Source organism: Eptesicus fuscus, chromosome 7 (assembly GCF_027574615.1).
Source record: "Eptesicus fuscus isolate TK198812 chromosome 7, DD_ASM_mEF_20220401, whole genome shotgun sequence".
NCBI lineage: Eukaryota > Metazoa > Chordata > Mammalia > Chiroptera > Vespertilionidae > Eptesicus > Eptesicus fuscus.
In genome coordinates, this window is record NC_072479.1 from 94,812,455 (window position 1) to 94,823,024 (window position 10,570).

The 10,570-nt window shown below is 43.3% G+C and overlaps 1 protein-coding gene and 1 pseudogene across 4 annotated transcripts; one reads left to right on the forward strand and one right to left on the reverse strand.

Moving 5' to 3' along the window:
• Positions 1–4,794: 4,794 nt before the first annotated feature.
• On the reverse strand, positions 4,795–8,111 carry LOC103288947 (ubiquinol-cytochrome-c reductase complex assembly factor 6). 4 transcript variants are annotated; one of them, XR_008556540.1, is made up of 4 exons: positions 7,947–8,106; positions 7,463–7,580; positions 5,234–5,466; positions 4,795–5,048 (listed from the first exon to the last, which is right to left on the reverse strand). XR_008556540.1 is itself a non-coding variant. In XM_054718547.1 (3 exons), exons 2-3 carry the CDS (start codon positions 7,568–7,570, stop codon positions 5,371–5,373), a joined length of 204 nt encoding a protein of 67 aa, XP_054574522.1. In that variant the 5' UTR covers positions 7,571–7,580; positions 7,932–8,111; the 3' UTR covers positions 4,795–5,370. The 4 variants fall into 4 exon arrangements, 3 of the variants coding, with proteins under 3 accessions (XP_054574522.1, XP_028006014.1, XP_054574524.1); XM_054718547.1 differs by having other exon boundaries at positions 4,795–5,466; positions 7,932–8,111; XM_028150213.2 differs by having other exon boundaries at positions 4,795–5,466.
• Positions 5,816–6,126, forward strand: LOC114232663 (40S ribosomal protein S27-like; annotated as a pseudogene).
• Positions 8,112–10,570: the final 2,459 nt, after the last annotated feature.

The following is a 10,570-nucleotide window of genomic DNA, read 5'->3' on the forward strand; positions in this document are numbered from 1 at the left end:
ATTAACAGCACTTTCTTTTTTATAAAGTTTATTGAATTTATTGGGGTAACAAATTATGTAGGTTTCAAGTATATCTGTTGTCTGTGTCTGCTTAATCCCTTCACCTTTTTCACCAAGCTCTCAAACCCCCTTCAGAAGTCTGACAGTTGGCAGTCTGTTTTCTGTATCTATGAGTATGTTTCTATTTTGTTCATTAGATTCCACAAGTAAGAAATCATATGGTATTTGTCTTTCTCTGACTGGCTTGTTTCACTTAGCACCATATCTCTAGGGCCATCCATGCTGCCCCAAAAGGTAACATTTCCTACTAGTACTTTTTTATAGCCAAGTAGTATTATTACATTGTGTATACCACAGTTTTTCCACTCATCTGATGGGCACTTGGGCTGCTTCCAAATCTTGGCTATTGTAAATGACATTGCAATGAATATAGGGGTGCATATGTTTTTTCTAATTAGTGTTTCCGGTTTCTTGTGTATATTCACAGAAGTGGAGTGGGGTCATGAAGCAGTTCCATTTTTAATTTTTTGAGGTAACTCTACTGCTTTCCAGTGTCTACACCAGTCCACATTCCCACTAAGTACATAAGGGTTCTCTTTTCTCCACATCTTCGCCAACACTGGTTGTTTGTTGATTTATTGATGATAGCCATTGTGATAGGCGAGAGGTGATACCTCGTTTTATTTTTTTATTTTTTAAAATATATTTTATTGATTTTTTACAGAGAGGAAGGGAGAGGGATAGTTAGAAACATAGATGAGAAACATCAATCAGCTGCCTCCTGCACACCTCCTACTGGGGATGTGCCCGCAACCAAGTACATGCCCTTGACCGGAATCGAACCTGGGACCTTTCAGTCTGCAGGCCGACGCTCTATCCACTGAGCCAAACCGGTTAGGGCGATACCTCGTTTTAATTTGCATCTCCCTGATTAGTGACATTGAGCATTCTTTCATGTCTCTTAGCCATTTGTATGTGCTTTTTGGAGAAATGTCTGTTCAAGTCCTCTGCCCATTTTTTAATTGCATTGTCTTCCTTTGTTGAGTTGTATTAGTACTTTATGTATTTTGGAAATTAATCTCTTATCAGATGTATCATTGGCAAATATGTCCTCCCATTCAGTGGATTATCTATTTTGTTGATGGTTTCCTTTGCTGTATAAAAATCTGTTTTACAAAGGCAGTCCCATTTGTTTACTTTTTCTTCTGTTTTCCTTGCCCAAGGAGATATATCAGAAAAAAATATTGCTGAGAAATGTCTGAGATTTTACTGCCTATGTTTGCTTCTAGGATTTTTATGTTTTCAAGTCTTACATTTAAGTCTTTAATCCATTTTGAGTTTAATCTTGCATGTGGTATAAGAAGGTGGTCTAGTTTCCTTTTTTTGCACATCTCTCCAATTTTCCCAATACCATTTATTAAATAGACTGCTTTTACCCCATTGTGTGTTCTTGCCTCTTTTGTCAAATATTAATTGACCATACAGGATTTATTTCTGGGCTCTCTATTCTGTTCCATTTATCTATGTCTGTTTTTATGCCAGTACCATGCTGTTTTGATTACTATAGCTTTGTAATATAGTTTGATATCAGGTAGCATGATTCCTCTAACTTTGTTCTTTCTCAAGATTATTGTGGCTATTCAGGGTCTTTTGTGATTCCATGTAAATTTTTGGAATATTTGATCTAGTTCTGTGAAAAACATCATTGGTATCTTGATAGGAATTGCATTGAGTTTGTAGACTGTTGTAGGCAGTATGGACATTTTAATGTTAATTCTTAAACTTCTGTTGATTCATTGTTAACTGGAGAGCATTACAGAGTCATTTGAAATATACAGACAACTTCTAAACCCACAGCTGGTTTCACCCAAATTAAGAGAAATGCTCTGATTATAGCTACCTGATGTCAGATTAGAATCGTTGAACAAAAAAGCAAATATGATCTTTCTAAAGATTTGAGGAAGTTGCAAAAAATACCCCCGCCTCAAAAGAAAATAAAAATGGTCATGTTAAGACCCAAGGCTTTCCCTAGCCGGTTTGGCTCAGTGGATAGAGCGTCGGCCTGCGGACTAAAGGGTCCCAGGTTTGATTCTGGCCAAGGGCACATGCCTGGGGTGTGGGCTCGATCCCCCCCAGTAGGGGACGTGCAGGAGGCAGCCAATCAATGCTTCTCTCTCATCATTGATGTTTCTATCTCTCTAGCTCTCTTGCTTCCTCTCTGAAATCAATAAAAATAAAAAAGAAGACCCAAGGCTTTGTTCCTAAGACTGATGCTGACCAGAACCTAACTGTCCTGAGGGCTTAATGATTAAAGGAGTGGATGTGCAGGAAGGAGAGAGGCAGGTTTGGATGTTCTTACATAAACAGCTGAATACAGGAACAGCCAGATGAAGAGATGCACAGGGCAAGGAATGGGCAAAGGGTGTGGAGCTTCCATGCCCTCGCCCGGAGCTCCACTCTCCCAGCATCTCCTCCACCTGTTCACCAACCCAGAAGCTCTCCGAATGGATTGAAACTTTCTGCGTCAGTATCATTTAAGAGTGTATCTGGCATCCACTTGGTCATCATTTTAAATGTTTTGTGGTGATTTCCAGCTGGAAAGGCATCCATTGCATTATCACACTGCTTTATGATTAGAATGCTTGTTTGTATTTTCTTCTAGATGTTTAACTTTTTTAAAAATTAAATTTACTGGGGTGATACTGGTTAACAAAATGATACAGATTTCTGCCCTAACCGGTTTGGCTCAGTGGATAGAGCGTCGGCCTGCAGACTGAAAGGTCCCAGGTTCAATTCCAGGTCAAGGGCATGTACCTTGGTTGTGGGCACATCCCCAGTAGGAGGTGTGCAGGAGGCAGCTGATCCATGTTCCTCTCTCATCAATGTTTCTAACTCTCGATCCCTCTCCCTTCCTCTCTGTAAAAAATCAATAAAATGTATTTTTAAAAAATTATACAGATTTCAGGTGCACAATTCTATAGCACATCATCTGTACACTGTATCGTGTGTTCACCACCCAAATCAAGTCTCTGTCCATCACCATTTGTCCCCCCAATACCCTCCTTAGAGAACTGCTTTTTTTTTTTTTTTTTAATATATTTTTATTGATTTTTTACAGAGAGGAAGAGAGAGGGATAGAAAGTTAGAAACATCGATCAGCTGCCTCTTGCACACCACCCACTGGGGATGTGCCCGCAACCAAGGTACATGCCCTTGACCGGAATCGAACCTGGGACCCTTGAGTCCGCAGGCCGACGCTCTATCCACTGAGCCAAACCGGTTTCAGCGAGAACTGCTTTTTATTTGTAGTGAAATATGTTCCCTAAGATGCTAGTGAGTTAAAATGTAAATATGGTGATGTTTTTGTATAATTATAACCAGGACAGAGAAGACTAGTACAGAGATGACTGGTTTCGCATGTAGTCCTGGGAAACAATCTTACTGACGCAACATAACTTGGTTTATAAAGATACCCATTGATTCAGCTACTAAGGAGGGAAAGGGAAACTAGGAGACAATTTAGCTACCCACTTCAGCCTGCCCTGTTCAGCAGATATTAAAATTGGTAGATGCTACGATACTTGAGAATTTCTAGCTCTAAGTCATTTGCCTTTGTTAATTTTCTTTATAAAGCTGTACAATTACATGAATAACTACTTCAGTTTCCAGAGATTTCACATGGAGGTCTATGTCTACTATTGAATCACAAACCACATGGCTGTGTGAATGTGTGTTAAGGCTGTTGTAATTTAATTTAGAACTAACTTCATAAAAGGACCCATTGTGGTGATGAGGAATTAGTGGATTTTCAGACCCTGTGGAGCATGAGGGCATGTTCCTGGAGCATACTCCTCAGGATCTTTTCAGAATTCAAGTCCAGGAACACAGGGTTAATCTTGTCTAGGGGCAGAGAGATTCTCCGGTTGAATTCTAGTGTTTCATCTTAAACCTTCTATCAAGAGAACTCTACAAGGGGTTCCCTATAATGACTACTTTCTCTAGTTAATTGTCACCATTGATTGAAAATTATGGAGCAGTGTGACCTTTACTAGTTTGAAATTTCTTTTTTTTAATTAAATAAATTTGACATGTAACATTGTGTAAGTGTTACTTTGATACATTTATATATTGTAACATGGTTGCCATTGTAGCAATATTTATCACATTACATAATTATAATACAATATTATTGTCTAGATCAGCAATTTTTAACCTTTTTTTATCTAATAAAATTCTGTGGCACACCAAAAAACATATACTTTTTGCCAATCTGACAAAAAAATAAGTATGCCCAGCCAGTGTGGCTCAGAGGTTGAGTGTCGACCTATGAACCAGGAGGTCATGGTTCAATTCCCAGTCAGGCCACATGCCCAGGCTGCGGACTTGGTCCCCACTGGGGGTGTGCAGGAGGCAGCTGATCAACGATTCTCTCTCATCATTGATGTTTCTATCTCTCCCTATTCCTTCCTCTCAAATAAATAAAAAATATTTTTTAAAAAATAGATATAATTTTGATTCATTCACACCAGATGGTTACTGTTGTGCTGGCTGTTGTCATTTTTTTATTTGACAATCTAAGGAAAAAGAGGTCCGTGCCCCTGACTAAATAGTCAGGTATTGCATGTTTTTAAAAATTCTTGCATCATACAGGTTGAAAATCACTGGTTTAGATTCATTATACTGTGCTTTAGATCGCTATGGCTTATTTACTACTTGTCACACGTTTGTACCCTTAAATACTCATCACTCTTATCCCCACTCCCCAGACCCTGCTAACCACCATTTTACTCTCCATTAGGTGGTGTGTTTTTTTAATAGGTATGACTTGTTTAGATTCCATACGTAAGTGATATCATAACAATACTTGTCTTTCTGTTTGACTCATGACATTTACATAATGTGCTCAAGGTCCATCCCTGTTGCTGCAAATGGCAGGACATTCTCCTTTCTCGTGGCTGAGTGTTTGGCTGAATATATATGTACAACACCTTCCTTATCCATTCATCTGCTGATGGGGATTTGGGGTTGTTTTTGTACCTTGGCTAATACTGCAATAAACATGGGAGTGCATATATAAAAAAAAAAGAATTACAAGAGCAGGAGTCATTGCAAATACTCTATCTCATGTGATATCCACAGCTAAATGGCTATCAAACCACATTTAAGAACGCTTTGGCAGTTTTCAAGAAACACTGGTCAAACCATAAATAAATCTCAATGCATCAGTTAATACCTTCTGTGCGCCTCCTCATGTAGTCAGCATTGTATCAGGTGCTTAAGTGCAAGTAGTTTGACTCAATAAATTTTAAAAAATATATATTTAAGACTTATTATTCACAGAGTTCTTGGCAGCGTTGTATTTTGAGGTTTCTACTGCTGAGAAGTTTGAGGTTTGTGTTGTCTCTCTTTCAGTCCCAAAAGCTCCGTTTTGAGTTCTCCAGGCTTTGGTGGGATTTCAGGTATTGTCTATTAAAAAAAAAACAACAACACACACAAAAACACATGTGCCAGTGCTTTCTTAGACTGTAATTAAATGTGACCTGAACGACTTCAAAGCAGGTAAAGAGGAAAAGAAAGTCCCTTGCTACTCAACGCTAAATCTGTATCATGAGAACCCACAGTTGATCTAAGTCCCCTTCTAACCCTAATGACTCTATTATCCAGGCTGGGTTTTAAGTTCTAGAGGGGGAGAGTTTGCATCACTATCACAGATTTGAATAAAACTTTCCATATTGGGAAATTTATTCCTGTACTATTGACTGACTTATAAAACGACCTTCAGCCTTTTTGACGGTGACGGCCTCCCCACGACAATATGCCCCTCGCTAAGGATCTCCTCCATCCCTCTCCAGAAGAGGAGAAGAGGCAACACGAGAAGAAGCGCCCAGGGCAGAGGCCCAATTCCTACTTAATGGGTGTGAAATGCCAGGATGCGATAAAATCACCACCGGCTTCAGCCACGCACAAACGGCAGCTTTGTGTGTTGGTGGCTCCACTGTCCTCTGTCAGCCAACAGGAGGAAAAGCAAGGCTGACAGAAGGATGCTCCTTCAGAGGGAAGCAGCACTAAAAGCACCTCAAATCAAGACGAGTGGGAAACCATCCCAATAAACACATTTTGGATACAAAAAAATAAAATCAATAAAACTACCTTCAGAAAAGATGGTCAGGAAAGGCTGAGAAGATTACTTTTTTAACACTTTAGTGAGATAATAATTCACATACCTACCATTCACCCATTTAAAGTATAATGGCCTTCAGTAGATTCATAAGGTTGCACATGCATCAGTACAATAAATTTTAGAACTGCACCCCCAAGACAAACCCCATACCCATTCCCACAAAGCTTTCCCACATCCACGCCACTGCCCTGGGCAACCGTTAATCTACTCTTTGTCTCAATAGATTTGTCTATTCTGGACAAATTTCATGTAAATGGCATTATACAGTATTAGTCTTTTGTGACTAGTTTCTTGGCATGTTTTTAAGGTTCATCCATGTTGCCACATGTAAGTACTTCATTTCCTTTTAGGAACAAATAATATTCTATTATATGGGTATACCACATTTTATATGTCCATTTATCAGTTTATGGACAGTATGGATGTTTTCCACTTTGGGGCTCTTATAAATAATACTTCTATGAATATTCATGTATAAGTTTTTGTGTGGACAATGTTTTCATCTCTCTCTAGAATAGCTGGGTCATATGATAACTCTATGCTTAACTGAGGAACTGTCAGACTTTTCCACAGCAGCTATACCCTCTCCATCCATGGCAGCACTGTATGAGGGTTCCAGTTTCTCCACATCCTCACCAGCACTTGTCATTAGCGAGGTTGTTCTTTTTTAAAAAATTAATACCCACCATAGTGGTTATAAAGTGGTAGCATATTGTGGAACAGTCCTTCTGTGGACCTTACATTCTAGTGGAGGAAATAAAAAAAAACACAAGCAGAGACAAAGGAATAAAATAATTGCAAATTGTGACAGGTGTTCCATGAAACAAAGGACAGAATAGCAGAGGAGCAATCCTTTTGAAGCTACCCTCATAGATGGAGGAGACATCGAGGCAGAAACTTGCAATTTTGAAGAAGGAAACCAAGCCAAGATCTGGGAGAAAAGCTCCCCAAGAACAGAAAAGGCGAGGCCTTCAGATGGGAACAGGCAGGATGAGTCTGAGAAACAGCAAGGAAGCTGGTGTGGCTGCAACACGGGGAAAGGGAGGAAATGGTATATAGAAGGCCATGGCAGGCAGGTGCCGGGCTGTGGAAGGCCTCTGTGTGATTTCTGCCGGACAGTGTAAGAGCAGGAAATGGCATTGCTCTAAATGCAACTGGATGCCATCAGCAGGTGTTAGGCCGAGGGCAGAAGTGCACTCATTCTCGTTTTAAGATCCCTTCTGCCCTTGTGGGGAGAACGGAGGGGTCCGAGAGCGAGGCCCAGGACCCTCCTGCACTCACCAGGTCCGGCAGGTAGTACCTGTGCACCACTTGGGACCCCGCGAACATGGCCAGGAGGCTGGCGGTGAACATCTTCAGGTAGGTGGGCCAGGGCACGCCCGCGGGCATGGTCAGCGGGCTGGGCGGGGAGGGAAAGAGGTTGGCGTCAGAAGGTTCCCAGCTCACCACTAAACCGAGCCGGGAAACAAGCCTCCTAGCAGCGGGGTGCAGAGTGAGAACACCTGGGTTCTCTCCCACCCCTGCCCCCCGCCCCCAGGCGCTGAGAGGGCGGACGTCCCCCCCAGGCCTGAGGCCAGTCTTCAGTGGTTTCTTGGCGTTGGGGACTGGGCCTTCCGAATCTAAAGGCAGCTCTGGGGGAGCAAGGAAAAGGCGGCCCCGCGTGGTTTCCCCGCGCCCCTTCACACTCTAGGAGAGGAACTGCAGACCGCACCCCCACTGGCCCCACAGGCGGCCCACGGAGAGACTGTACAGGGAGAGACCGTACCGGGAGGGCTCGGCCCCGCAGCGGGTCAGAGCACGGGCGGAAGTGGCTGCCGGAGCCGGAGCGGACGGCCTGCGGACAGAACGGAAAGTGCGGGGGCTGGGGCCCCGCCGGACTGGAAAGCAGGGAACACAGCCGCGCGCACGTGACCCGGGCGGAAGTGGGACTTAGGGCCGGAACCGGAAGTGTTTTTTAAACCGGTTCCGAGAACTTTCCGGCTTCGGCTCTTGTCTCCCTTCATCCCTCTCCCTACAGTAGTGTTGCCCTGGCGGATGTCGAGACTTGGGGGGTCGCTGTGGCTGTATTCCGGCATCATTTGTCCTGTGACATGCGCACATGGCTCGCGTTAAATTAACGACCTTTTACAAGCCAGTGGAGACTGGCACGCCGAGCAGCACGTGCTTAGGTGAGGTCACCCTCGCACGAGTGAAGTTTAAAAGCCCTGTCTCCTTGTGCCCGCGGCCTTTGATACTGAAACAGCCACACCGAGACAGCTAGCTGTACCCCAGTGCTGTGGTGCCACTGGAAAATAGGGAACCCGAAATGGACAGTATTTACGCATTTTTAGGTTGTGCTTTGGTTATGGATTGATTTATGTTAAGCAAAAGGTTAATGCAAGACAATACGGAAAGATTATGGAGTTGTATGTATGAGGTCAATCATGATACACTCACTTTTTAAACAATTAGGTATATTTGACATAAAACACATTTTTAAAGCATACAATTTGATGAGGCTTTACCTATGTGTATACCTATGTAAACCATTCTTACAATCAAAATAATGAACATATCTATCACAACCAAAAAGTTTCTTTGTGCCTCTTTCTAATCCCTCCATATCGCCTCACAGCTGGGCAGTGCAGCAGTGGTGGTGAGAGCCTCTCCCGCCTGCGCCACAGTGCTAAGGAGCAGTGAGCTGAGTGGTAAGGAACAGTGAGCAGCAGGTGGTAAGGAGTGAGGGGTCTCGGACTGCATGTCATAGCAACCGGTCAACCGGTTGTTCCAGTCATTTGGTCGTAACGGTTGCGCGCGCGCGCACACACACACACACACACACACACACACTGAGTGGCCAGATTATTATGATCTCTGAACGCATAATAATCTATATGCTAGAGGCCCGGTGCATGAATTCGTGCATGGGTGGGGTCCTGCCAGCCTGGCCAGGGGGAGGGGACATGGGCAGTTGGCCGGCCTGCCTGCTGGTCGAACTCCTGGTCGAGGGGACAATTTGCATATTAGCCTTTTATTATATAGGATATACACTGAGTGGTCAGATTATTATGCTTTCAGAGATCATAATAATCTGGCCACTCAGTGTGTGTGTGTGTGTGTGTGTGTGTGTGTGTGTATTTTTTAATTGATTTCAGAGAGGAAGGAAGAGGAAGATAGAAACATCAATGATGAAAAAGAACCATTGGCTGCCTCCTGCACGCCCCCTACTGGGGATCATGCCTGCAACCTGGGCACATGCCCTTGACCAGAATCGAACTGTGATCCCCCAGTCCTCAGGCCAACACTTTATCCACTGAGCCAAACCAGCTAGGGCAGCTCTTATGGTTCTTATGGTTGCAAGACACCTCAGCAATAACCATCAGGAAACTGTGAGGTCTGATCAAATAATTGTATTGATACCTCTCCCCTGGGAACTGACCTTTTGACTTCACAAGCGACATTCCCTTTCACTTAGACCACATTCCACCTGCTAAGACTATTATCTTTCTCTTCCGGACTTTCCCAGGATCCAGACCCACCCAGAGTTTCCTGCCGAAAAAGCCCATCTAGAGTTCTTTTTTCTTTAAAATATATTTTATTGGTTTTTTACAGAGAGGAAGGGAGAGGGATAGAGAGTTAGAAACGTCGATGAGATAGAAACATCGATCAGCTGCCTCCTGCACACTCCCTACTGGGGATGTGCCCCGCAACCAAGGTACATGCCCTTGACCGGAATCGAACCTGGGACCCTTCAGTCCGCAGGCCGACGCTCTATCCACTGAGCCAAACCGGTTTCGGCTAGAGTTCTTTTAAAACCTCTGACTTCCCAACCCTAGGAGCTGGTGCCATTTTGGGGTTCAGCCCATCTGGACTCCAGATGACCTAATAAATTTTTAATCCCTTACCACTTTTGGCCTCCTTTGGCAACCCCAACAGAAATGTTGAAAAGACACTGGTTTGTTATTTACAAGACCTCCCTGGGGCCCCACAGCGAGGTCGCAGTAGAGAGAGTGAGCATGCATGTGCATGGGCCGGGGTTCTGCTTTATTGGGGTCAAGGGTGGGAAGCCTAGGGTTTCAGAGTTCACTATCAGTGGATTTAAAACAAGAGAGTGGAAATTAAAGCAGTGGAAAAGGAAAAAAAGCCAAGTAGTCCAAATGGTCATTTATTGAAATCAACCAAGATTCCTAAAACAAAAGAGCCTCAGTTAGGAGAGGCAGCCTGGCTCTTTAATCTGTGTGTGTTTGTGTGTGTGTGTGCCTGGCAGTGTGTGTGTGTGTGTGTCAATGTATTTATTCTAGATAGCCAGTCTATGAAGTGGATGCCTCTTTGAAATAAATGCCTTGGCAATCAAAGCTTAAGTTAGGCACTTGGCATTATCAAAAGAAGACAAAAAATCCATTGTCAGGG

Coding starts and splice junctions, on each gene's coding strand:
- LOC103288947 (XM_054718547.1), bottom strand. CDS start 7,570: ATGCCCGCGGGCGTGCCCTGGCCCACCTACCTGAAGATGTTCACCGCC. Junction 5,467..7,462: donor GGTACTACCTGCCGGACCTG/GTGAGTGCAGGA, acceptor TTTTTTTAATAG/ACAATACCTGAAATCCCACC.